The 27,007-nt window shown below is 46.7% G+C and overlaps 1 protein-coding gene across 1 annotated transcript; it reads left to right on the top strand.

The window, feature by feature from the left end:
• The first annotated feature begins 544 nt into the window (after nucleotides 1–544).
• Nucleotides 545–26,957, top strand: EFHD2 (EF-hand domain family member D2). The gene is made up of 4 exons (XM_060276142.1): nucleotides 545–924; nucleotides 19,367–19,514; nucleotides 21,211–21,345; nucleotides 23,043–26,957. Exons 1-4 carry the CDS (start codon nucleotides 617–619, stop codon nucleotides 23,175–23,177), a joined length of 726 nt encoding a protein of 241 aa, XP_060132125.1. The 5' UTR covers nucleotides 545–616; the 3' UTR covers nucleotides 23,178–26,957.
• The last annotated feature ends 50 nt before the right edge of the window (nucleotides 26,958–27,007 follow it).

The raw sequence follows: 27,007 nt of genomic DNA, 5'->3' as shown, positions 1-27,007 counted from the left end.
CACCCGGATCCTTTGCACGTATACTTGGGAGTATGGCTCACAGAAAGCCATCACTACCAAGAAATGCACCCCGGGGTGCATGTTTACTAGGGAAGCAGCCCTCTCTCCAGAGCCTTGCACTCCATCGCCTACTACACGCTTACTTGGGAGTAAACAGCAGAGGACACATAGTTGTCCATCTCTCAAGCACTGCTGCTCACAAGCCCTGGTGGATTTTGTAGCCCCCCCCCCCTCTTTCCTTCCCTCTCGCCCTCCCTCTATGCACCTCGAGCCCTTACACGCTTACTCGGGAGTAAACCGCAGAGGCTGAGGACGCATTGGAATCCACACACCCCCCACACTGCTGCCCGCTTCGCCCTCCCTCCCTCCCTCCCTCCTTGCACTGCGATCCCCTACAGGCTTACTCGGGAGTAGGCGTTAGCAGAAACCCCCTCCTCCTGCTGCTGCTGCCCTGCCCGCCTGTCTGGGCGTCTCCTGCGCAGGCATCGTCCGGCGGCCGCCCATCCGCGCCGCGGCGCGCCCAGTCAGCGGGTCCGGGGCGGAGCCGGCGGCGAGCGAGCGGGAGGAAGCGCGCTCGGGCCGGATCAGCTCGTCTCCTGCTCGCCTCTCGTCCGCGATGGCCACCGACGAGCTGGCAGACAAGTTGAGCCGCCGCTTGCAAGTCGAGGAGCACAATGGCGAAGCCGAGCAGCCGCCGCAGCCGCCCGAGCACCACCCGGAAGCCGAGCCGGAGCCCGAGCCGCCTGCCTTGGACAGCGGCGCCGACGGCGAGCTGAGCGCCAAGTTGCAGCGGCGCACCGAGCTCAACGACCCCGCGCAGCTCTCGCCCGGCGGCGGCGCCCACCACCGAGTCTTCAGCCCCTACACCGAGTTCCGCGAGTTCTCCCGGAAGCAGATCAAGGACATGGAGCGGCTCTTTCGGCAGTGAGTGGCAAAGAGGCCTCTGAGCATGAGCAGAGTGCCTTCTTGCTTTCCTTTCCTTTCCCCCTCCCGGAATCTGGAAGGGCTGCGATGGGGGAATTCCTCTTCCTGCACCCGCCCTGCCCCTCGCTCTGACCCGGGCAGCCTTTTCCCTCTCTCTCCCTACAGAAATGCGCTCTGTACTAGCTCAGGAGCCTTTCTGTTTCCTACGTTCCAGGGGCTGCTTGTCTGCTTTGGTGGTTGCCGGAGGAGAAAACCAGTTTGATTGGATGGAAGGCCTGGGGCTTCCTTACATTTTATGCAGGGAGGAGATAGGACATGGTTAAAATTAGGGGTTAAAGTCGGGGTCGATAAACTCCCACCTTTTCTTCCACAGTTTGAGATCTGCCCTTCTTTGTACGACATCAGAATGTCAGAGGTATTTTTAAGGTTATACCCAGAGGTTGCAGAGAACCCCACTTCTAGAGAAATGGGGTGTTTTGTTACAGCACTGCGTCTGCAAGTTTGAAGTCTGGGGCAGTGCTTGGATTCTGCGGTTGGGGAGAGGTTGAATGACAACTAAAGAAATCCCCAACGACCCCCCATTCTCTTCTCTTCCCCCCCCAATGGTTTTGGCCCACGGATGTCTCCCCTCTATGCCTTCTCTAGAACTTCATTTTTTTAAAGAACAACAACAAGCACTTGTAATTCAAGTCCTGGTCTGGGGGCAAAGAAGGAGATTTTGTGGTGCCACCATTTCTCTCAAGTGCCCTCTTCTTTCTCTCTCCCCCCCCCACCTTCACCAAGGTGCCAGGCCTGAAGATGCCAGATGCAGAAAATCCAAATCCCCCCTCCCTTCTGTATGCACTCCCCTTGTACACTCATGAACATGGGTGCATTTGCACCGCCCAGTTTTCATGTATGAATGGAACCTGCCGAGACTGCAGCTGCAGCCGTATTGTGGGGTGGGTGGGTGGGTGGGGAGCACAGAGGGGATTTTCCCTTGTTTCCCTTACCTGTCTGGAAACGTTGCTCCTCCCCCTTTCTCACCACCACACAGTACATTCTGCTCCCTTTTGACAGAAGAGGGGAGTCATTAGTATTCCGAGCCACACCAGGAACTGGGAAATCCAGGGAGGGGTGGGCAGAGCTGGCTGGGTGAAAATGTGCTGCCTTAAATCTTTCCGGTTTCCTGCAGCGCTGCAAACCCCAAACTGTTTTGTGCAATGTGCAGATCAGAAAAATAAAATGAATTCTCTCCCCCCCCTCTCTCTTTACAAAGAAAGAAAATCCAGACACCTCCACACACACACACACACACACACACACACACACACACAAAATAACATCAGGAGGGTGCAGTTGCATGTGGGAATGAACCTCTCAATTTCCTGAAAGGCATGCTTGTGTGTGTGTGTGTGTGTGTGAGAGAGAGAGAGAGAGAGAGAGACTAATGTGAGCCAGGCCTCAGCACTGGATTTGCTGGAGATGGGGCAGCTCAGGTGGGCATGTACAGAGTGCTCTTTGCTCATCACTGAGGAACCCTACCTTGCTGCCACACACCTGTAGTTAGAGGCCAGGAGGGCAAGGTAAAGGTGACCCCCCCCCACCCTGCAAAGGCTCTCTATGTAGAAGAGAGGAACACTTGGGCAAAGTCAGCCCATGGGTCCATTGAGTTCAGGATTGTCTGAAGTCACTGGCAGGTGCACCTTACCTGGAGATGCCCCTGAGACCTGCATTCAAAGCAGAGATCCTCTGCTGCTGCTCCCCATCTAAAGGCATTTCCAGGCAGGAAGACTTCCTGCTTAGTGATGAGTGATGCCCACCAAACCAGTCCCAAGGGGGGGAGGCTGTACTTCTCTGCAACCTGGGCAGCCCCAGAGAAAATAAGCCCCTATGATGATGCAAACCAGAGACATCTTGCTCCCATTTTCCCGGCAGACATGACTTCTCTGTCTGTAAAGGCATTTCCTCTTCGGAAGAGCTGGGTTGCAAGAGGCAAAGTGACACAGCAAGGACCTTTCCCAGCTCCCTGTTCCTTTCTTCTGCCACAGCCCCATTCTGGGTTAGTCCTTGGGTCAAGAATCCCAGCGTTATGCCCTCAGAGGACTGCAGTGCTTTTTTGATCCAGAGTTGCCTGCGTGTCTGATAAAAATGGAGATCCCCTTGGGCTCTCTGCACAGTTTCCATTTGTGCAGGCCATGTGCTAAATTCTTTAGTAATTTGGCATAGCTGCCAAGTCTCCTGTTTTTCACGGGAAATCCCGGATTTTAATCTGTTTCCCGCTGTTATCATGAATAGAAAAAAATCCCGGAAATCCCCCGGATTTCCTACCTGCCAGGGAGGCTCCATTTTGGGTGCCGTTCTGCCCATGTCTGGGCACTGGAAATCGGGCAATGCCAGCACCAGAAGTTGCTTCTACGCATGTCCGGACGTGCGTAGAAGTGACTTCCGGTGCCGCGCCGCTGCTGATCCTGCATTTTTCAGTGGGAGACTTGGCAGCTATGTCCCCAGATGTTGGACTGCATCAGCCAATAGTCCAACATCTGGACTATGGCCAATAGTAGAAGGTGATGCAAGCTGTGGTTCAGCTACAGTTTATACATCTGTAAAAATGGTTTACATTGTGGTCATATAGATTTTAATGTCGCAATGGGATTCTTGATTGCGTGTTTTTAATTATCCTGAATCTTAACAATGTTGTGTGATAGGTTTTTATGTTTTTAGCTGGGCAGTAAGCAAATAATAATAATAATAATAATAATATTACTGTAACAACAACAACAACAACATAGTAAGATAGAATGATAACATAGAGGAACAATAGTTAGTAAGATAGAATGATAACATAGAGGAACAATAATTGTGGAGATGGTTTTGTTTTTTAGATTGTGTACTTTTCTATTCTGCTTCATTGTTATCTTCTTGTCCACTGCTTCAAGGGCTGTGAAGCAGTTTATACATTTGTCAAATAAATGAACAAACCCAACATCTGGGGACCCAAAGTTGGGAAATGTTCCAGGAGAATAAGTCACATAGGACAGCTCTGGCAATGGCTGTTAGGTGTGATAGCTCCCTTATTAGGTGTAGCAGACCCATATTTTGTGGGTGAACAAGTTGTGATAGCAGTTGTCTTCTTGCCATAGATCTCCATCTGATAATTGTTGGAAGCAGATGGACCTACCTTGACCTGTTTCAGCAAGGTTGCTCTTAACAAATGGCACAAAATGAGGCCTTGGCTTAAGGCAGGAGTAGCCAATGTGTTGCCATCCAGATATTGCATCTCCCTTCAGTCCCAACCAGCAGTCAGGGATGAGAATTTTAGTCCATAACATCTGTAGGGCATGGCATTGGCTACCCCTGTCTGAAGGGCTGTAAGCTGCCTATGGAGGCACAAGCCCTCAGGTCCCTAGGCAACTGGATCACAAATTGTCCTTTTCTGTCCTTGTGCAATGCAGTCACAAGTGCGCTCAAGCCCTCGTGCCTTGCACAACCTTTACGGCTGATCTGCAGTGTGTTCTTATGAAAAGCTATGAAATGTATTTTTGCCTTAGATCCCTGGCCTCATCCTTCACCTCCCCACCAAAAAACAAAACCCTCACCCTCTAAACTCAAAGCCACTCATGCTGGTTTGCAGTGAAACAGCTTAACGTTCCAAGGAATAGGAAGTGGTCACTGCAGACTCTTCTCTGTCTGGGCTAGAATGAGCTAAGACTGGGCTTGGTCAAATGGCTAAGCATTTGATGATGAAACAACTATATGAGTTTAAGGGGGAAAACGGACCTGTATAGGGAAAATTTTGATGTTTGATGTCTTACTGTGTTTTTATACTTTGTTGGAATCTGCCCAGAGTGGCTAGGGCAGATGGGCAGGTCGCAAATATTATTATTATTATTATTATTATTATTATTATTATTATTATTATTATTATTATTTCATCAGCTTCAGAAGCTGAGATAGAACAAGTTTCACTGTCATGCACAGTCCATTTCTCCACTTCCTCTCTGGCATGTGCAATCAGACCAGGAAGTCTCTTAATTCCATATCGGTTCCTGTTTCATTCAAACCAGGAAATTATAGTTAGCAGTCTCAGAATAAGCCAGGATATAAAACCACAGTTTGAAATTGGCTTAATGCCTTGGCTTGTTCCTAAGTGGGTAACTCTTGTTTCCCAGCGTAGAAAAATACAGGAAACTATATTTAATTACGGGCTTATTAGTTTGATTCCTTGGTTGCAGCAGGAAGAACAGTTGTGAACGGTGACCCCCAAAGCCACAGCACCATGGCTAGTGCTCAGGTATTATGGGAGTTGTAGTCCACAACATCTGGAGGGGTACCACGTTGACTCTCTCTGACATGTGAAGAGAGAAGCTTTAACCCAGGCATCCCCAAACTTCGGCCCTCCAGATGTTTTGGACTACAACTCCCATCATCCCTGACCACTGGTCCTGTTAGCTATGGATCATGGGAGTTGTGGGCCAAAACATCTGGAGGGCTGCAGTTTGGGGGTGCCTGCTTTAACCTTTTCCCTCCACCGCTGCCTTCCTGGTGTAAATCCCTCCCCTCCCATGGTGAAAATCAGGAGTGCCCCCCCCAGTCACTTGCTGCTGCTGCTCCTATTGCTATTTCTGTAATTATTATTTTATTGGTGTTTAAACTGGAATGTTTAGTGCCGTGTCTAGTTGGATCCTCAGTGTTGCTGTTGAACTATAAAGCTCCAAGTGTTTTAGTCTTTCCTCATAGGGCAAGAGAGGTCCCCTTCCCCAAGGAGGCTGCAGTTTAACTCAAGACTTATAAATGGCTGCTCCGGCTGGGGAAAGTAGAATATGCTGCGGGAGGGTGATCTTTCTGGTTTAAATTACAGAAGCTGCAGAGAGACAGCAGGCAGGTGAACCATGTTTAGTGTTTCTCTTTTGAAATCCAGCCTTTTCAGCATCTGAAATCTGGTCTCATGCTGGAGTCAGACTCTCTTGCTGCTAAATTTCTCTACCTGTGTCTGTTGTTGATGTCAAGCCAAGGTCCTCTATGCCAAAAGAGGCAACATCTGTCCTTAGCAAGGGAAATATAAAGCGGCCTGGAGTGCCGGGGGTGTCCCAGAGCACTCAAACCACTCCCTCTGAAGTTGCCTTCCTTGTTTGAAATTCATCCTTGACTGCAGTGCAGGGTTGAGAGTGCAATTGCAGATGAGAGGCTGGCCAGGAAAGGAGAGAGGAAGTTGCAGGCTGATGCACCCAGGAAGCTGGGTCAGTCTTGCCCTAATTTATTCACCCCGTGCTGTGAAAGTGCAGCAGAACAGAGAGGAGCATGCACAGATGTAGCAAAGCAGCGTAGCAGCAACTGTGTCACCTATCTTTTGTAATCAATCCTGTGCTAAGAGGGAACAATCAAATATTAGCTGAACAGGAACGTCCTGCGAAAGTTAGTTGTGTGAATAACCCAAATGCTGCAGCAAATGATGATCGGTTATCCCAGGGATCATAGAATTAGGGATCATCTCGTCCAACCCCCTGCAATGCAGGAATCTCAATTATAGCATCCATGACAGATGGCCATTCAACCTCAGCTTAAAAACCTCCAAGGAAGGAGAGTCTGCCACCTTCCAAGGGAGTCCACGCCTCTGTTAAACAGCTCTTGTTGTCAGGAAGTTCTCCCTGATGTTTAGACAAAATATCCTTTCCTGTCACTTGAATCTATTGGTTTGGATCCTACCGTCTGGAGCAGGAGAAAACTAGCTTGCTGCATCTCTCATGTGGCAGGCCTTTAGATATTGGAAGATGGCTATCATATCTCCTCTGCGTCTCCTCTTATCCAGGCTATGCATACCCAACTGCCTCAACCGTTCCTCATCAGGCTTGGTTTCCAGGCCCTTGGTCATCTTGGTTGCCCTCATCTGCACACGTCCCATCCTGTCAATATCCTTCTTAAATTGTGGTGCCCAGAAATGGGTGATCCAGGGTCCTAAAGAACTTGGGACACGTTGGATAGAGTGAGGTGTGTGAATGTGTGTAGGTAAAAATGTCCAGGCTAGGCTGATGGGAGTTGGGGGGGGTCCCACACATCTGGAGGTCCATCAGTTCCCCACATCAAGTTTAGGAGAGTGTGAAACCATGGATAGGCTTTGAGAAGGATCTCAGCAAGAAACAGACGGGCAGTGGGACTCCGCATGGCGCCTGCGAGACTGCAGCAGTAACAATACACTTTATGTAAAACGATTACAGGGCTCCATTGCACTTCCTTACAAGGGACAACTCAAGTGGAATCGTCTATGGTGTAGGTTTGCACTTCAATGTGAATCTACCTCATTTCCACATCCCAAAACAGGGTTGTTATCTTAAAATCCTAATGTCTCCCAGTTTTGCCGTGCGATTCTCCTATCAAAGCCAGGAGTACAAAGATGCATCTGTTAGGGGGAAGTGTGCACGGCAAGGCAAATCACAATAAAAATAAATGCATTAGCAAAAATTGCTTGCAATAATGTGTATATAAGCCAAAAATTGCACACAGAAATGTGTGCTTTAGGAGGAATGGGCAATAAAATGCTAGTGAATTTCTGTGATGCTCTTAACACACACACACACACACACACACACACACATATAGATATAGATATATCACAAAACTGATGTTGAAGTGTGGTAAATGGAACTTAAGAGTGGAATGAGGGGGGGAAAACACCACTTTAGTGAAATCCCAAATTGTCGGATTCTGTACATCTTGGCTACAGTTTACTAGGGCAGCCAGGAAGGCAGCAAAAGATGGGGTCAGACTGATTCTGCCGACTATTCTTGAACCAGGTGTAGGGAACCCATGGTGGTTGAGCTAGATGACAATTCCCTTCCAACTCTACAATTCTATGATACTATACTCCTCCAGATTTTATTGAACTATAACTCCCATCTGACCCAACAAGTATAGCCAGTGGCTAGGGATTATGGGAGTTGAAGTTCAGCAACATCTGGAGCAGATGGGGGGGGAGACAAAGTCAATTCAGTTCACATTTAAAGCCAAACTTTATCTAATTCACACTTTCTGAAACAGAAAGATAGCACCCTTCTTCAACCAATGTTTTGTATGTTTTTCATATTTTGGGGGGGGGGAGCAGGGAGAAAATGTGCCTAAACTGAATATACTTTTGAGAATAACACAAGTTATTGGGGGGAAATTGCTTGCAAAAATGTGCACATTAGTTAAAACTGCATACAAAGTTGTGTTCCTTAAGAGAGATTTGCACTAAAATGCTGAAGAATTTTCATGAGGATTAAAAAAAAAGGTTTAGAGGGCCGCAACAAGCTCACCACACACAGCATGCCTTAGTAAACCAAATCCAGATGACACAAAATTTGCTGTTTTATGGACAATGGTGTGACAAACCTGAAACCACTTTCCCTTTGCATCTGACACCACAAGACATAACTATCAAGTTTCTTGGCTTCCTGTCTCTTCATTCCCGTAATGTGCATTTTCGCCTTCCTCTTATTGCGACCTGTTCCTTTTCTGTTCTGAACACTGAGTTGTTGTTTTTCTGCCTGTGGCCAGTTTGCCAGTATTTCATATCTGGAGGTCCTCCCCCTTCTTGCAGTTGCTTTTCCTGCTCGGACACTTTCAAAACAGCAACCTTCTCCCTGCAAGATCTCTTAAGTATTCTGCTCTCACTTGCCCGTCACTTCTCATTGCTTCGTTTGCCAAAGCAGAAAGAAACTATTATCTAGACTAGAGGAAAAGGCAACAAAGTGTTTTTGTGGCACCTTAAAGACTGGCAGATTTATTATGGCATAAGACTTTGTGGACTACAGATGCTTGAAGTACTATCCTTTGTGGTAGGGGTTTGTGCTCTCTCTCACAGGGATGCAGGCATCCCCAAACTTCAGCCCTCTAGATGTTTTGGACTACAATTCCCATCATCCCTGACCACTGGTCCTGTTAGCTAGGGATCATGGGAGTTGTAGGTCAAAACATCTGGAGGGCCGCAGTTTGGGGATGCCTGGACTAGGGACTGCTTTGCCTGCTAACTCTCCTCGGAAAAACCCACCTACACCTTTGCCAACTTTTCTTCCCCCACACTCGTCCCACACTCGTCCCTTCACAACTCACCCATCCCCTCACAGCTCGCCCTGATCCCCAACTCCTTTTAATAGCATTGTTTAACAGAGAAAGAGGGGCGCGTCAGAGAGCAGTTTGCTGAGACGTTCTCTGAAACGATCTCTCGCCCTCCTTTAAACAGCTTGCCTGGACTACTTCTTGCTTGTTTGCCTGCTGTTTTGTTATCTCGCTGTGGCTGTCCGTCAGCAGCCACGCACACTGCAGCGTGATGACAGCCTTACAATATTGTTATATAGTAAAGACGTAACACGAGTATGTCTGATTGTGGAAGTGGGGGTTGTACATATGTAAATGATTGGGGAAGATTGTAGATCAAGGTACAATCAAGTCAGAAGGGAAATGTAATGCAGAAAAGTAAACATTCAGTGGCCATTCATTAAAAAAAACAGGCCAGCATTGGTTGGCCAACAAACGCAAGTGATGTGATAAAAATCCATCGTCCTGACTCAGTGATAGCATAAAACCTCCTGATTTATTGCAATTCACTGGTTTCACACTCCACTCTCCCTTTGAAGTTGCCCTGCTTTAGTCTGCAGCCATCTTTAGTTTCAGAATTTCCTGGAAGGTTGGAATGTTTTGCCACCGAATTTCTTGGATATTGCCATTTGATGTCAGATTTGTGGCCATTTATCCTTTGCATAGAACTTTCAGGCCAACAGATGTTGCTGGACTCCAGCTCCCATCATCCCTGACCGTTGGCTGTGCTGGTTGGGCCTGATGGGAGTTGGAGTCCAGCAACATCCAGACAGCCACTGGTTCCCTATGCCTGTCGTAGAATGCAAGTGATAGCACATTGGAAGATGAGCTGGGGCAGGCATCCCCAAACTTCGGCCCTCCAGATGTTTTGGACTACAGTTCCCATCTTCCCCGACCACTGATCCTGTTAGCTAGGGATGGGAGTTGTAAGCCAAAGCATCTGGAGGGCCGCAGTTTGGGGATGCCTGAGCTGGGGAATCAATCCCTGGTGTTGTGGATGACATTATTAGGTCCTGTGACAATGTTGCCAGGGTGGACATGGAGGCAGAATTGGCATCTGGAACTGCTGCAGATTGTTTATTATGCACTCTAGTACGCAGCATTGTTTGGGAGTTCTAAGAAACAAAACAAAAAATCAGTGAAGATTTGAAATCAACGGATAATATCAGTGCAGTTTTGAAAGGTTCAGTTCGCCACCTTGATTCAAAATGGCATCCAATTGTGACCAAAAATAGTAGGTGAAATCCTGCTTTTCAGTCCCAGGAACTGAAGAAAAAAATGGTTACGATATCTTAAGGGATATCCCAGTGCATAGCAAACAGACAGATGATTTTCCAATGTGTAATATAGTAGACTAACAGACAGTACCTGGCATTACTTGGGAATTCTAAGAAACCCAAAACTACTAAGATATATAAACGGAAAAATTGTTTTAGTTTCAAAATGGAAAGAAAACCCATGTTTTCATTCTAATGCTATTGAGTACTGTAAACTATAATGTGCAACCCTGCCCAAATTTGGTTAAAACCAATGCAGTTTTATAAGTTTCCATCTGCCATCTTGATTCAAAATGGCGTCCAGTTGTATACAAACATGAATGCAAACCTTCTCTTTGATTGGAACCATCACACCAAATTTGGTGCTGATATCTTGAGTCTGAATGCATAGAGAACAGATGGACAAATAACTTTTCAAAAACAGAGGGAGGAAGAAGATGATGGGATCACAAATATATTACGACATAATGCATTTGTGAGTCTTTTGAGATGCTACAGGGTGCTTTATGACTCTCCCCTCTCATATAGCTCAGTGAGACTTCCCTCTGCCTACCCACCCACCTAATACAGAACAGACCTGAGATAATTGTTCTGATTTTACAAAGCACCTGAATCTGTCCGTACATAGATTAAATAGACTGTAAACCTGCAGCGATGCCCTTCTGTCATCCTAAGCAGCACAATTCACAGGAAACAAACCTTGTGCAGGCTTCCGCAGAGATGCACAGTGGCTGGACCTTGCAAATAATTCAGCCGGGCTGACACAGGAGGCTATTGGAGCGGGGTTTTTTCCACCCGACATAAAGATGCTTCCAGGCACCCCCTACGGCTGAAACTCTCCCTGTGGCTGCCGTCCAACTTGGCTCTGTAATTGATTTAGTAATGCAGTATGTCACATGCAGTCTGATTTTAGCTGAACACTTGAGAGAATATTTCATACTTTTTCTTTTTTAACAGAGAGTGGAGGGGTGTGTGGATTGCACTCTTTTGCCAGGACATTGTCCCAAATGCAGTCCTTTTCAACTGGTTTGGTTCATTGCAAGTTAGTCGAGGGAAGAATGCTTGCATGTGTGAACTAACATATACTAGTAGAACATGGGTGGGGGCGATCCTCAGGCCCGGGGACCCAATGTGGCCCTCTAAGCCCCTCCATCCAGCCCTCAGAAACCTCCTCCGGCTACATCCCCTCCCCAGTCACACTGCTTAATGTGATTTTTCCTTGAACTCTGATAAAGCATCTTGCAGCCCTTGGTTTGAAAAGAGGTCGCCACCTGTGATGGGTTTCAACTCCCATCATCCCTGTCCGTTGGTCATGTTGGCTGAGGCTGATGGGAGTTGGAGTCCAACAGCCTCTGGAGGCACCCAAAGGTCCCCCACCCCTGCAGTGGGGGAGATACTCACACCTCTCATCTTGGCAATCTGAGTTCATTCAGCTGCCTGTTTAGGCTCCGACAACATGGGATGATTCATAGCAGTCATGTTTTAAGGTGTGGTCACCCTAACCATACAGTGGAACCTCGGTTTATGAACACCTCGGTTTATGAATTTTCGGTTTATGAACGCCGCAGACCCATCTGGAACGGATTAATTCACTTTCCATTACTTTTAATGGGAAAGTTCGCTTCAGTTTATGAACGCTTCAGTTTATGAACAGACTTCCGGAACCAATTACACCCATGTTTCAGTTTATGAACGCTTCAGTTTAAGTACTCCGCAGACCCGTCTGGAACGGATTAATCCACTTTCCATTACTTTCAATGGGAAAGTTCGCTTCAGTTTATGAACGCTTCAGTTTATGAACAGACTTCCGGAACCAATTGTGTTCATAAACCGAGGTACCACTGTATCTCACATCTCCTGCTCTTAATCTGGGCAGGCGAATACTAGCCAGCCTGATGCCCGGAGAGCATTGCATGGAGGCAATAATCTTTCCTGCTGCTGCCCCCCTACCAATCCCCAGAATAGGAACAAGAAGTTCCCTTTATTTGTGCCATAGCCTGGTACCAGCCCGTGGAAGAACTCTGCTCTCTGCATACAGCAATAAAGCTTTTGCAGCTTCCTTGCCTTTCTGCAAATTAGTCAGACCAGTAGGTTGGTAACTGTGGATGAGTAAACCACCACCCCTCCAATCTATAAGATTGGGGGTGTGAAAACACACACACACAAAAGTGTGAAATAGTCACAAGTTTCTGCATCTCTTGAGCAAGTCTGCCAAATCTGCTTTCCCCACCCTGTGTCTGTTCTGAATGCCGCACCGATCAGAGCAGGATGTTTGATCGGGTTGAGCCGGGCTACGCTGGGCCGCTTGCCAATTTGCTCAGACTCCTCGATGCGGGGCTTTGTGTCGGAAATGACTCAGCCTCTGCTATGTGTTGCAAAGGTAAGCTCGCAAGACCTGTGGGTGGCTTCATGGCGAATTTGCTGCACCGCTGCCCGGAAAGGTTGGGCATGTCTTTGGAGCCCACAATTACTCAAAATGCTCCTGCATAGGAAGTTGCTTCATTCCGACAGTTTTGCCTGCCTTTGCAGATGACGCCAAACTGGGAGGGGTAATGCTAATGCTCCAGAAGATGGAACCAGGGTTCAAGATGACCACAACAGATTGGAGAACTGGGCCAAAGCTCACCGAATGAATTTCAATAGGGACAAATGTAAGGTTCTGTACTTAGGCAAGGGACGCAAAGATAGGATGGGAGACAGCTGGCTTGACAGCAATGCGTGCAAAAAGGATCAAGGGCCGTGGTTCCCCGTGTGGGGCACACACCCCACAGGGGGGGCAATTTGAGAATGTTAGACCAAGCTAATGGCCTTTTAGGCTTCCTCCACATGAATGGCCAAAAAAAAAGTTGGGAACCACTGATCTAGGAGGTTAGTAGAACACAAGCTTAAAAGTTAATGCTATTCTAGGCTGCATCAGCAACAGAAGTAGAGTGTTCAGATCAAGGGAGGTAATCTGCTCTGGACAGACCCCACCTGGAGTCCTGTGTCCAGTTCTGTGCACCACAGTTTAAGAAGGATATTGACAGGCTGGAAGGTGTACAGAGGAGGGCGACCAATATGATAATAGGTCTGGAAAGCAAGCTGATATTCAGCAGCAGACTGCCACTGAATATGGAGGTTCCTTAAGTACAGTGGTACCTCAGGTTACAAACACCTCGGGTGACAGACACTTCAGGTTACAGACTCCGCTAACCTGGAAGTATTACCTCAGGTTAAGAAATTTACCTCAGGATGAGAACAGAAATTGCGGTGCGGCGGCAGCGGGAGGCCCCATTAGCTAAAGTGGTACCTCAGGTTACAGTTTCAGGTTAAGAACAGACCTCCAGAACGAATTAAGTTCTTAACCCGAGGTACCACTGTACATCAAGGGTGGAAAAACTCATTCCCAGGAATGGGGACAGGGAGCATAGCCCTCCAGGCATCGCTTAACTGGCCCTCACAACTCTTCCTAGCTACACTTTGCACACTCCTGGGGCAAATATACACTGGTCAGTTGTATACTGTATGTTAAAAATTGCATTATAAAAATGTGCCACAAAAGGGCTCTGTATAGGAGTGGTCCGTTTTACAATCAGTGTAGATCCAGCCCTGGAGTGGCTGACTTGCAATGTGCTCGCTTGACCTCTGCTAAAACCTCTCGCTTGCCTTGGCAGTGGATGGAGAGGTGTGTCTGTGTGTAGAAACTAGCCTACATTACAAAGTCAAAACTGCATTTGTTGCTCCACCCACTTTTGCCTCGGGCCCCGCCCACCGCTGTCATGCGGCCCTCGGAGGTCACTCTTCTGACAACAGTTGTCCATCTCCCTTCAGCTGCCCACCCCACGATTCCTCACACTGTCCCTTTTAACCAGTGGACCCTTTTAACCAGTGGGCAAAGCAGCTGCAGCACATGATAATTTCAGTAGCAGTGCACTCAAAACTATGCAGCCGGTCTCCTTGGCATCCCAAGAAAAACCCCAATTTCCACTGCTAAGCCAGGTACGAGCAATTTGCACACATGTATCTAGCTTTAATCAGCTTTGCAGAATCGTCAAGGGAGTTAATCTCTTGCTCCGAGAGCAAAGAGCTACGTTAGATCAGTGGGCCTCTTCTGTCTAATCTTTTGTGGTTGGTCGGCAGGCAGCTGTCAATTACTCACCAAACTGAATAATGTCAGAAGCGTTCTGCCTGTTTAAAAGGTAAAGGTAAAGGGACCCCTGACCATTAGGTCCAGTCGTGACCGACTCTGCGGCATAGCTGTCAAGTTCTCCCTTTTTTAAAGGGAAATTCCCTTATGCTGAATAGGCTTCCTCGCGAGAAAAGGGAAAACTTGGCAGCTATGCTCTGGGGTTGCGCGCTCATCTCGCATTATTGGCCGAGGGAGCCGGCGTATAGCTTCCAGGTCATGTGGCCAGCATGACAAAGCCGCTTCTGGCAAACCAGAGCAGCACATGGAAACGCCGTTTACCTTCCCACTGTAGCGGTTCCTATTTATCTACTTGCATTTTGACATGCTTTCAAACTGCTAGGTGGGCAGGAGCTGGGACCAAGCAACGGGAGCTCACCCCGTTGCAGGGATTCAAACCGCCAACCTTCTGATCAGCAAGCCCTAGACTCTGTGGTTTAACCCACAGTGCCACCTGCCTGTTTAGAAGCACCCAAAAAAATCCTGTGTGCAAGTTAAGGCTGGTAGAGTGGCTTTAAATAAGGTCTATATATCTATCACATTGGGGTTAAAAAAAAAGTGAGAGAAGAGACGGAACTGTCAATCAGGAGGTCCTGAGTTCGAATTTCATGCCTGCTGCAAACTCACCAAGCGGCCTGGGCCAAGCCCCAGCGATCCCTGCACACGGAGGATGATGCCCTAATAAAAAATATCACATATTTATGTGTGCTCAGTTGGTTAGAGTGAGGTGCTGATAACGCCAAGTGGCAGGTTCTTTCCCTATAAGGGACAGCTGCCTATTCCTGCATTGCAGGGGGTTGGACTAGATGACCCCCAGGATCCCTTCCAGCTCTACAATTCTATGATCCTTGTCAGGGATGCAAGGGGATGTGAAAAGAGCCCTGCTGCTGGATCAGGCCAAAGGCCCACCTAGTCCAGCATCCTGTTCTCACGGCAGCCAACCAGGTGCTCCAATAGGAAGCCCACAAGCAGGATTTGAACACAAGACCGCTCTCCCATCCATCAACTGCTGTTCAGAAGCATAAGGCTTCTGACCATGGAGGCAGAGCATAGCCATCATGGCTAGTAGCCATTGGTAGCCCTATCCTCCATGAATTTTGTCTATTCCTTTTTTCCTTTTTCTTTTAAGCCATCCAAGTTGGCAGCCATCACTACCTCTTGTGGGGAGCGAGTTTGGTAGTTTCTTTGCGGTCATCTTTTGATGGAAGCTTTGTGCCTGTATTGAGAGTATCTGTATTGTCAGGGAGTCTTTGATGGATGTCATTAGCCTCGACCTCCACCGGACCGCAGCAGGGCAGGTTCGCAAAGCATCAATTTGGTGCGTTGAATGCATCCTTTCAAGTATGAAGAAACCACCTCCATTGAGAGCCTAAAAACCCTCCAGGGTCCATTTAGCGGTTTGGCGTTGACTCCAGCGGTTTGGAACACACTCAGTGCAAGTATTAGTGAACTGAAAATAATTTTTTAAAAAAATCAGATCTGGAATATTGGAGTTTTCAGATGTTCTCAGAGCAACAGGGTACTCTGAGGCCAAGTGGGGGGTGACCCTAACCTGCCATAGCCCCCAGATAGTTCCTACTTAAAGTGCAGCTACTGGTTTTAGTTGCAATGAGGTTTCATTTCACCTTTAATTTGTATACTGCCTTTCTATATTACCAAACACAGGGTGGTTTACAAGCTGAAGAAACAGCATAGATCGCACACCGTTTAACAATCTGACCCAATACAAGAATGCCATAATAAAAACAAGTTTAAAACATGCAACATACCAAATAAAGTAATAGTCAACAATCTGTTAGACTAGTATACTAGTGCACAATAAAATTAAATACCAGCAAAAATGATTAAACATAATTTCACTCCTAATAATTACAACAATTAGTAAGTAAGTAAGTAAACTTTAATACGGTCAAAGACCAGCAAAAGAATAATACAATTCAATTTATAAATTATAATAATATTGAGCACTACACAGTTTTAAAATTTTATAACATATTACATGGCTGTTATAAAACTGAGTCTCTTGCTATGGGTTAACTAGGAACTTTATCTTTGGTGGTTGCTTTCGTCATGGCATGTCTTATTCTTGTCACCAAGTAGCAATATTTAGCTACAGCCCTAGTGGTCTCTATATCTATTACAACAAATAATTTCTAAAATGTAATCCATAAAAAATAACAGCAGGTCAGAGTCCATAAAATAACATAATACAAATTGAGAAGCAAAGACACACAACTTATAAAATTATTATTTTTTTAAAAAAATATCCCTGAACTCCTCTCTTCCCATCTGATATCCAAATAAGGTCACCTCCAGATAGATGGGAACAGGAGGGTTGTTGGGTTTTTTTTTGCAGGTGTCTTCTGCAACATTAAAAAAAAATTATTTGAATATTTATGACATGTGCAAAGGACATGTTGTCACGCACTTTCTGGTTAGCTCCATTTTAGGAGTGCTGGCATCCTTTGCAGACACTTCCTGTGTGTCTCAGACATCTACCTTTACCCATGAGGACTAGCAGCTTTGTTGGGGAAGCTGAGTTTTGAAGGATTCTCCAGTTATCAAGCGCTGCACAGAGGCTGCTAGCCAAGGTTGCCTGTCTTTGAGGGTTAATATACAAGACGTTCGATGTGACTATGTGCATTTGCTCTGTCCTGAAGCAAAAGGGGGTTGTCATAGAAATGCTCCCTGGCACACTGCCCTTACTCACAGGGCACAGCTCTGATCTGCATATATTTTGCCCTTTGGCTGGTTTAAGAGGCTGCAGACTCCATGATAAGACCTATCTTGGAACCAGAATGCAAAGAGAATCACACCCTTGCAGTTCTGATAAAAGTAGGATTGCCATATTTCAAGCAGTAAAAAATCAGGCCAGAAATCAGGGGAAAGTTGAGCTATTTTTGGAAAAGTTACAAAAACCCGGATATTTTGCCAATTTCCTGAAATTCCCCTTGGATGCCTATCCCGTCGTTGGAATCCCAGACATGTCCGGGAAAATTTGGACATATGGCAACCCTAGAGAAGAGACTCTAAGCGTTCTCTTTGGTTTCTGATCTGGAGTTTGGGAAGCCAAAACAAAACAAAACTGGTTAAGACGTAGGACTGTTCCTTGACATCCTTATGTAAGAAGTGTGGCCAAAGCACAGTTGTGGAAACACCCAGGAGCACCCAGACTTGATTTATTGTTTCTGATGGAATCCAGTTCTAACCTGGGTTGCATTATCGAACAGGCCACCAAGTCCAGCCTAGCTTTTGGCCCATGGTTTTTGCAGCACCACTTCCATTTTGAGGTCTCCGGGTTGTCTATACTAAAGAGGGGAGGATCTGTCCGTTTCAGCTTCCTTGGTTTCTCATTTTTTCCAATCTTAAATTCCGCTTATCATCTTTCTACAGGAACTTGTGCCTATGCAAATTGGAACAAATCTCCCACAAACGTGGGAAGCTCAGCCGAACCTGGGGTCTATATAGATCTTTTCCTGTGGTGCCAAGTTCAAAATCCGATCCCAAAATTTGTTGACATAACACACAGCCCCACTCATATAGGAGAACCTTTCACATTTCAACAGCAGCTGCCATTTTTATTCTCGCACCAGGGCCGTCTCAAGCAGGTCGGGCGCCCTGACGCTGAGGCACGGAGATCGCTCCGGCGCCCCTGCCCTCGCAGCGCGGCTTCTGCACGGCTTCGCTGTGAGCGCCCCCCTGCCGGCCCAGCGCCCTGGCGCCCCGCGCCACCAGGACCTTACCTAGAGCCGGGCCTGTCTCGCACCATGCCTTGGGGCATCTCCCTGAAGGTATGCCATGTTGGGGGCCCAGAGGCTCACTAGCCTTACCCCCACTCAGTTGCTAACTTGGATTGGTGGCCATTTAGAACTCGGGCCGCCCTGGAGCCGTCAGCAACTGTCGTCTCCTACTAATCAGGCGGCCTTCGTTACTTCGTTAATTTGCCACCAATTAACTCTGGAAAAGCAGCACGCCTGACTTGCAAATTGCGTGGAGAAGCATAAAGAAGGAAACTTGTTATGTCATTAGTTAATGTGTAACTCTACAGCTAAAGGAAAAAAGGCCCACATAAATGCAAACAATAACCTTAAAGACGGGTGGATGGAAACTCTGAGGGAATGATAAGAGCCGAGAGCTTGTGCAAAGTTGTTGTTTTTTGTTCAGTACTGAACAGGTGATTCTTTAGCAGGTTCAGGGGGAGAAGACTAAACTCTTCGAGCAAAATTAACTGGGAAGCTCAGGAATCAAGAAGACAAGAAATTCAAAAAAGAATGGGAAATGTTTATTATGTATATGCAAAATTATTGTAAACGTGTCAAAACATTAGCAAGATTTTAAATACACTTGTAATGTAACAGAACATATAGATGATTTGGGGGAAAGGAAAATTGGAGAAGTACAGTCATACCTCGGTTTAAGTACGCCTCGGTTTGAGTATTTTCAGTTTAAGTACTCCGCGGACCTGTCTGGAACAGATAAATCCACTTTCCATTACTTTCAATGGGAAAGTTCGCTTCAGGTTAAGTACGCTTCAGTTTAAGTACTCCACGGACCGTCTGGAACGGATTAATCCACTTTATATTACTTTCAATGGGAAAGTTCACTTCAGGTTAAGTACGCTTTAGGTTAAGCACAGACTTCCGGAACCAGTACCACTGTACTGATAAGCAGTTGAAAATTGAATCGAAAGGATCCATGGAAGGGGTGGGGATGGGGAGTCAGGAGATTCAGAGTAATCTCAATATTTGTATTATGTAATGTTTTTTGTTGTATGTTTATTTTTTATTTTTGGAAAAAATAATTAAAAAGATTATATATAAAAAGACTAAACTCTTTGACAAGAGGGCTTTTGACTTATTGGGAGAGAGGCAACCCCATTCTGGGTTTTGTGCCTGCAAATCGTAGTTGGCATTTTGGTCAGATTCAAGATCCCTTCTTCTTTTCACAGGTATGACGCAGGAAAAGATGGTTTCATTGACCTGATGGAACTGAAGCTGATGATGGAGAAACTCGGCGCTCCCCAAACACACCTGGGGCTGAAAAACATGATTAAGGAGGTGGACGAAGACTTTGACGGCAAACTCAGCTTCCGGGAGGTAATAGTTACGGCGAAAGAGCCTATCCGACTCAAAAAGTAGGCTTTAGAACGCTTTCAGTAAGGGAAGGGGAACCTGAGGGCCACATTCCCTCATGGACCACCTCACAGGGGCCGTGTGCTCTGGAACGGAGCCTGCCATACAATAATCTGTGGCTCCACCCAACACTGCTTTTGGCTTCCGGAAGACTGCCCACAGAGGAATGCGGCCCTCCGGAATAAATAAACGTCATTCAAAAAAAAAAATACTCATGCATATAATTTAGAGATAAAGTTGTATGTGGTGGGGGGCAGGAAAAGGACTCTTCCAGTTGGTTCACTGGTTTACATTAGGGCCATCCACTCAGAAGAAGAGGCCCCCCTCTTGCGAAAATGATGCCTGCAGTCGCTTTGGATGGGAGAAGTATATATATATATATATATATATATATATATATATATATATATATATATATAAAGGCAAGACGCAACAATGGACTATCCAAAATGGAAGTGGGTGCTTCCAGTCAATAGACTCTTAATTCGTTCTTTTCTGCCCAGAAGCAAAAAATAAAAATAACGCCAAGGCAGAAAAATCAAACTCTCTCAAATGGGGACGGCAGGAAAATTCTCCTTTTGAAAAAGAAGCAAAGGCTCTGGGGCAAGTGCCCTGAAAAAGAGCTGTCTTTGCAATGATGCAGCTCAGAAAGGTTTCCATTTGATTCCTTCCTACGTGGCTGAGAGGACCAATGGGATATATAGTACCGCCACTCTCCCTGCCACGAATAGCTTCTCGTGAAGGTGGAGAAATCTGCAGCGAGGAAACATTGCAGGGGAAAAGATTCTATGGCTCTGATACAATATAGGTCCCCGGTTTTGCCCTAAAGCAGCCACCTGAATTGCTTTGGGCTTGGGCTGTATCCAAACCGCCTCTCAAAATTCTCCATCCTCTTTATAGGCAGGGAAATCATTTATTACTTAAAGGAGACATGCTTGTTCCCCCCCCCCCCCATTCTTCAGCTTCCCCCCAACAAAAAAAACCCAGTAATGATCCTAATAAAACACAAAATACTACATGCATATAGTAGGGTTGCCATATTTCAAAAACTGAAGCTCGTCATCTCTCTGTCCGAAGAAATCAGTGTGGGAGTTTTGGTTTTCCTCTTCCCTCCCTCTCGGTTTTCCTTTGCACGCCGTGTTCTTTTTAAATTGTAAGCTTTGCGGGTAGCGACAGTCGTGTTTTGGTTGTGGTTGTGTATAAGCTGCTCTGGGAGCCTTATGGGGCTGAACAGCAGGCTACATAGACGCTTTGTAAATAAAATGTCTTCTGAGAAATATTGGTTCAGTTCTGCTTTGTACGGTGGAGGGAGGGGAGCACAGATTACTCCCTCCCCCCCTGACCCCAGCAGACAATTCAGTCTCCCTTGCCCCCACCCCAAGCAAGACAGAGAGCTTTTAAGATCTCACGAGAACCTCCCATGAGTAAGCCTGGAAGCTTAAAGGCTCTCCTCCTTCCATGCATTTTAATTTTGCGAGATTATTGCCAGCTCGGGCAATTCAACCGTGTCAGGTCGCAACTGCACAAGTTAAATGCGCCTACGGTGCAATTGCACTGTATTACTCTGTCCCTTTTGCAAGCAGGATTCTCACGGGATTCTGGAGGGATGAAATTCACGGGAGGTTTGTGTTTTCTGTCTTGCCCCCACCCCCGGCTCCAGTTTCTTCTGATCTTTCGCAAAGCTGCAGCAGGCGAGTTGGAGGAAGACAGCGGCCTGCATGCCTTAGCCCGCCTGTCGGAGATCGACGTTTCGACGGAGGGTGTCAAGGGAGCCAAGAGCTTTTTCGAGGCCAAAGTAAGGAGCGGCTGGGTCATCTGTTACCTTGGGATCACACCACCATCTGCACATAGCCCAAGGCAGGGGTTGGCAGCATAGAGTGAGTGCCTATGTGCCCATAGAGGCCTTTGATGGTGTCTCCAACCTCCCTGAAACCATAAGAAATAGCCCTCAGAGGCAAGCGTTTGTCTGTCGGTCTTGCTGCCTTGCCACTCATTGGCTAGAGCAGTGGAAGGCGGGAACAAGGTGACTTATTGTGGAGCGATTGGGCAGAATCCTCCCTGCATGCTTTCCACAGGTAAGAGGGACTAGAAACTTGCTTGGTTAGAAGCAAAGACTGATAATACAGGCAGGGAGTGCCGTCAGAAATGGCATTTCTAGCTGCCCAAGTTAATAATCATAATAGTAGTAGTAGTAATAATAATAATAATAATAATAATAATAATAATAATAATATATTTTTATACCCTGCCCATCTGCCCAGAGTGGTTTCCCCAGCCACTCTGGGCGGCTTCCAACAGAAAAATAAAATGCAGTAATCTATTAAGCATTAAAAGCCTCCCTAAACAGGGCTGCCTTCAGATGTCTTCTAAAAGTCTGGTAGTTGTTTTTTTTCTTTGACATCTGATGGGAGGGTGTTTCCATGGGGTGGGTGCCACTACCGAGAAGGCCCTCTGCCTGGTTCCCTGGAACTTGGCTTCTCGCAGCGAGGAAACCGCCAGAAGGCCCTCTGTGCTGGACCTCAAAATTTAAGTTTACCTTAAAATAATAATAAGTAAAGGAAGTCCTCAGACCACCTTCTCTTCCTGTTAGTTTACTAACAGGAGCTATCCCTGGCCTAGCCACACTGGCCCTTCCCATTTGAATCCACTGAATGGTCATCTTGAGATGGAAAAGAGGTGCAGCTCAGTAGCAGAGGGTGGGCTTTGTATGCAAACTCAACCTCTGCTATTCCTTAGTAGGTGTGTGAAACAGAAAGTCCTGTCTGAAACCCTGGCAAGCTCCTCCCAAGTTAGTATTGACAAGTATGGAGCTTGATAGACCAGAAAAAGGCAATTTCCTGTTAAAACCAACCCTCTGTTCAAAACCGTGAGGACTAGAACAGGGATCAGCAAACTTTTTCAGCAGGGGGCCGGTCCACTGTCCCTCATACCTTGTGGGGGGCCATACTGTATTTTGGGGGGGGGGGGTTGAACGAATTCCTATGCCCCACAAATAACCCAGAGATATATTTTAAATATAAGCACACATTCTACTCATGTAAAAACACGCTGATTCCTGGACCGTCCGCTGGCTGGATTTAGAAGGCAGTTGGGCCGGATCCAGTTCCCAGGCCTTAGTTTGCCTACCCATGGACTAGAACCTTACCTCGCTTTTAGAGAAAGGGCTTTAGCTTAGTGGTAGAGCACATACATGCTTTGCAGTCAAAAGGCTCCAGGCTCAATCTCTGATATTTCTAGGTAGGTATGCATGGGGAAGAGTGAATCCTGTCGGAAACTCTGCTGCTGGTCCGTGTTGACAATACTGAGGTCGGTGGACCAATGGCCAGACTGGCTTGCAGGCGTTTTTCTGACGTTGCACTGCTCGGATCTTTGGTTCCTCCTTCCTCTTTCTCATCGGCTACTTCGGCTTCCTGGCGCTAAGTGTTTGTAGTGAGAGGAGCTGCCCATTTGGACCGTTCTGATCTCACCTGTCCCGTTTTTTTCTGCTTCCAGGTGCAAGCCATGAATGTCACGAGCCGCTTCGAAGAGGAGATCAAGGCGGAACAGGAAGAGAAGCGGCGGCAAGCGGAGGAGATGAAGCAGAGGAAAGCAGCCTTCAAAGAACTGCAGTCGGCCTTCAAGCAGTGACAGGGCCAGCCCGAGCGCTGCTGGGAGGGACGTTTGTCCGCGGCGAAAGCTGCCCGGCAAAGTCCTCCAGCGAAACCGGGAACGATGTGGAGTTGCCGGCGGTTGTGTGGTTCCCACCTTTTGAGTCGCGCCTTCAGCGGCCGCTTGATCTGCAGGTGATGAGGCTTACCTCCCTGCTGTGAAACATTCCCATTTTCTGCCGCTCAGGCAGCCGTTGAAGGTGCAAGAGCAGGCCCAGTTAGGGTTTCCTGGTCGGTTGGCAACCCTAAGAATTTGCAGTTGAATCTGGAGTCGTTCAGGCCTCGGGCTGTGAAAACGCCTCTCTTGTTTCTTCTTGGCCTGTAAATACCACAGGCAAACATCCCAGAGGCTGCTGCTCCCATCCACTTCCCTGTGGGCCAGTTCCGTGTCTTTTTCCTGTGAATGGTGTGTCTTGTCTGTCTGGTGGGAGTTTCTTAACTCTTTGTAACTGCGTGGCGTGTCCTGAGCTCAGGCTTTGCACTTTCGACTTGTGAACCATTTCATCTCCCAGCCGGTTTGGTGATCGCTGTGGTCGTGGCTCATGGTCAAAGACTGGGGTTTGCCGGGAAGGCCTGGACGTACCCTTGCTCCGGCAGCTGTGCTTGTGCAAAAGAAAATAAGAAGGCAACTTTAGCATGTGCAATCCCTTCCAATCAATAATGCTTTAATTGATCACGTTAAAGTCCCTTTGCTTGAAGTGTTGCCAAAAAACCAGGTGTGTGTGTGTGTGTGTGTGTGTGTGTGTGTGTGTGTGTGTGTGTGATGGAAAGTGGGAAATCTGCAGAGTCTCCAGGGTGGCTCAGTTTGCAATGCCAGCCTGCAGAATTTTGCCCTTTTCCTGAACAACATGAGAAATGAAATGCAGCTCTCTGAAATCCGCATTCCTCTCTTCTTCTTCTTCTTCTTCTTCTTCTTCTTCTTCTTCTTCTTCTTCTTCTTCTTCTTCTTCTTCTTCTTCTTCTTCTTCTTCTTATACGGTACTCCAGCCAAAGAAATTGTGCATGTGTTAGGTGGACGTGCACCTAAAATGCACGTCGTCATGGAAAAAGCTCCCCCCCCCCGAAATACATCTTACTAGAGCAAAAATGCTTGGGGAAATGGGTACGTCCGGCAAAATTGCATACACAAATCTGTATGTTAGGGAAATGTGCACTCAAATGCTGAGTAATTTTCATGAAGACTTTAAAAAACGGCAAACCAGTGCAGGACTGGGGCAAGCTGAACTGAAGACTGGGAAAATTTGAAACCGAAAAGGACTCATTCCTACCACATTGCAGCATCAAAGCTAAGCTCAAGCTAGTTTAGTTGAATGTGTTTTCCAAGTGCCCCTGCCCTTGCTTGCAGGCAACAGAGGCTGGTCCATTCCCCACCAATCTTAGCCAGCCCCCCCCCAGTTGCCTCCCTTACAGCCAATCCAAAGGAGTGGCCCTTCCTATATCCTGAGTCTTAATGTTGCCGCTTGAGAAATCAACAGGGAGGAGGACGGCAACAAAGCCAGAATGGGTAGTAGGCACTGCCTGTCGTTGTCTCTGGCGCCACCTACTGTTGGCCTCCCTGCTTTCCACCCTACTGGTCCCAGTGGGCACCAGTTACCGCTGCTTGAAGGTGAGGATGGGCTGAAGTGCTTCCCCCTCTTAAGCATTGCATTTTTGTTCACCTGGGCAGGGGGTCGCGCTTCTTCCTTGCGAGGGAGTTGTGCTTCCTCCTGCTCACACTGCGGGCAGGAAGGTGATGTGTTGGCTCCCTGGCCGTTACCATTGGCAAAGCGGGCTGGGTGTATTCAGCCTTATTGTCCCCAAGAACTTGAGGAGAGAGAGCTGTGTTGGTCACACACACACCCCAATGATTCCCTCCCCACCCCCACCCCGCAATTAGGCTGGAGACTTGAGATTTTGTCACCCTAGACTCATGGTTCATAGGTTCACTAGCCAATACAGGAAACCCATTGCCCTGAAGGGCAGCCATCTTCTTCTAAGCCTGTGACAAAGTTGGCACATTCCATTGCGTCTAGGTTGCATCCGCTCAATACTGTGAGTTTCTCGGCCTCCCATCAAATATCTGTACTAGATAGGGAGCCTTGTCCTTGTAAGTCGCAAATTAGTTCATCGCTCCGTAAGTTTGCCATTTTAAAAGGTGCTGCTGCTTAGGAAAAAGAAAGTGGTCTGACATACATATTTTGGTGAAATAATAATAATAATAATAATAATAATAATAATAATAATAATTTTTTATGGTGTTGCCCCTCCCACCACCCTTATTTTAGCACCATCTACAGATGCCCTCAACTTCCAGTGCAGTGTGAATCAAGGCCTTAACCATGCTGCATGGGGCCGTGGGGTCAAAGGGCATTGTAAGTTGGGCTATTGCTAGAAAAGCATAACATTGAATCATAGAATTGTAGAGTTGGAAGGGACCTCAAGGGGCATCTAGTCCAACCCCCTGCAATGCTTGTTTGGCCCAAGGTGGGGCTTGAAGCCACAACTCTACCAACTGAGCTAGTCCAGAAAAATCATGCCTCTCTCTCTCTCTCTCTCTCTCTCTCTCTCTCTCTCTCTGTGTGTGTGTGTGTGTGTGTGTGTGTTTTATATCATGGCAATAACCCAAGTGCTGAAGTTGTGATGCAACAGGCAACTCTTCTTGCAGAAAAGTATAAAGCTATCTTTAAAAAAAGAAAAGCCTTTTTCATACCTACACGTTCTGGGCAAATCCACCCAAATCTGGGCAAAACTTGTAAGAAAAGTGTAATAGTCTATATTCATGTTGAATGTTCAGGCTGGGAGACCACCCCTAAGTGCTTTTAAATGTTCAAATGGCTTAATCCGGATTATTATTCTGTTTTAATTTTTTGCATGCACTGTGATCATTAAAGAGACAACTCCCAGTTGTCAAGTTCAGGTTCTGAAGCAGAAACCCTCAGTGTGTTTGACAAGGGGAGAAATCTACTCCAAAAAATACTTTTTTAGCTCAAAGCTCAAAAAGGAAAGTGATAGAATTAGCATTGCCAACTTTTTAATTCCCGTGGAAGCATTCCTGTATAAAGGTGGGGTGGGGTTTTTTTGGAGGGAAGGGGTGGTTTTCCATACACTTGAAGTGCCCCCTTTGGGATGTGCAAAGTAAAAATTATTGTGACCTGCAGACTTTGATAGGCGGCAGTGTGTTTCTTGATGCCACATTCGACCTGCTCATTTCTGATTATATTGCAGTGGAGGAGGACAGGCAACTATTTTTCTTAGAAGTTGGCAATGCTGAATAGACCACTTTGTTTTTGAGACTTGAGGCAGCAACAAGGGAAAACTGTGCCCTTGGCGGAATAGGCTCCCTGAGCAAAGCTGAGCTTTAAAAGCCAGAGAGTTGACATTATATTTTGTTACATATATATTTTGTTACCCAGCAAAAATAAAAAAAGAAGTCCATTCTCTCCCATTTGCCATGTGAAATCCCCTCTGGTCTCCTCCTTACCTTTCTTTATTATTGTGGCAAAAGTCCCGCTGATCTCAGAGACTTTGTTTATTTTTTCATATTGCGACCATAGGTGGTTGGGGGTCCAGAGTGGGGAGGAGGTTTAAGAAAGTGTTATATTCAGTCTCTCTCTTGCCATTTTTCTCAACCTGTTTCCCTCCCACCCACCCACCAAATAGGTTTAAATGGATGGATTGAAAAGAATGTGTTTCTGCTTTTGATTCCAAAAGCTGCTCCATTTCAGTGGTATGATTTTATTTTTTTTAACCAAAAGTAATTAAAAAATATATTTCATAAGCATGTTGTGTGGTCCAGAGCTGTGTTTACTCCCCCCCCCTTTTGGAGAAAAA

The sequence above is a fragment of the Zootoca vivipara genome, chromosome 6 (genome assembly GCF_963506605.1).
Source record: "Zootoca vivipara chromosome 6, rZooViv1.1, whole genome shotgun sequence".
NCBI classification, from domain to species: Eukaryota; Metazoa; Chordata; class Lepidosauria; order Squamata; family Lacertidae; genus Zootoca; species Zootoca vivipara.
This window is presented reverse-complemented; position numbering and strand designations above follow the sequence as displayed.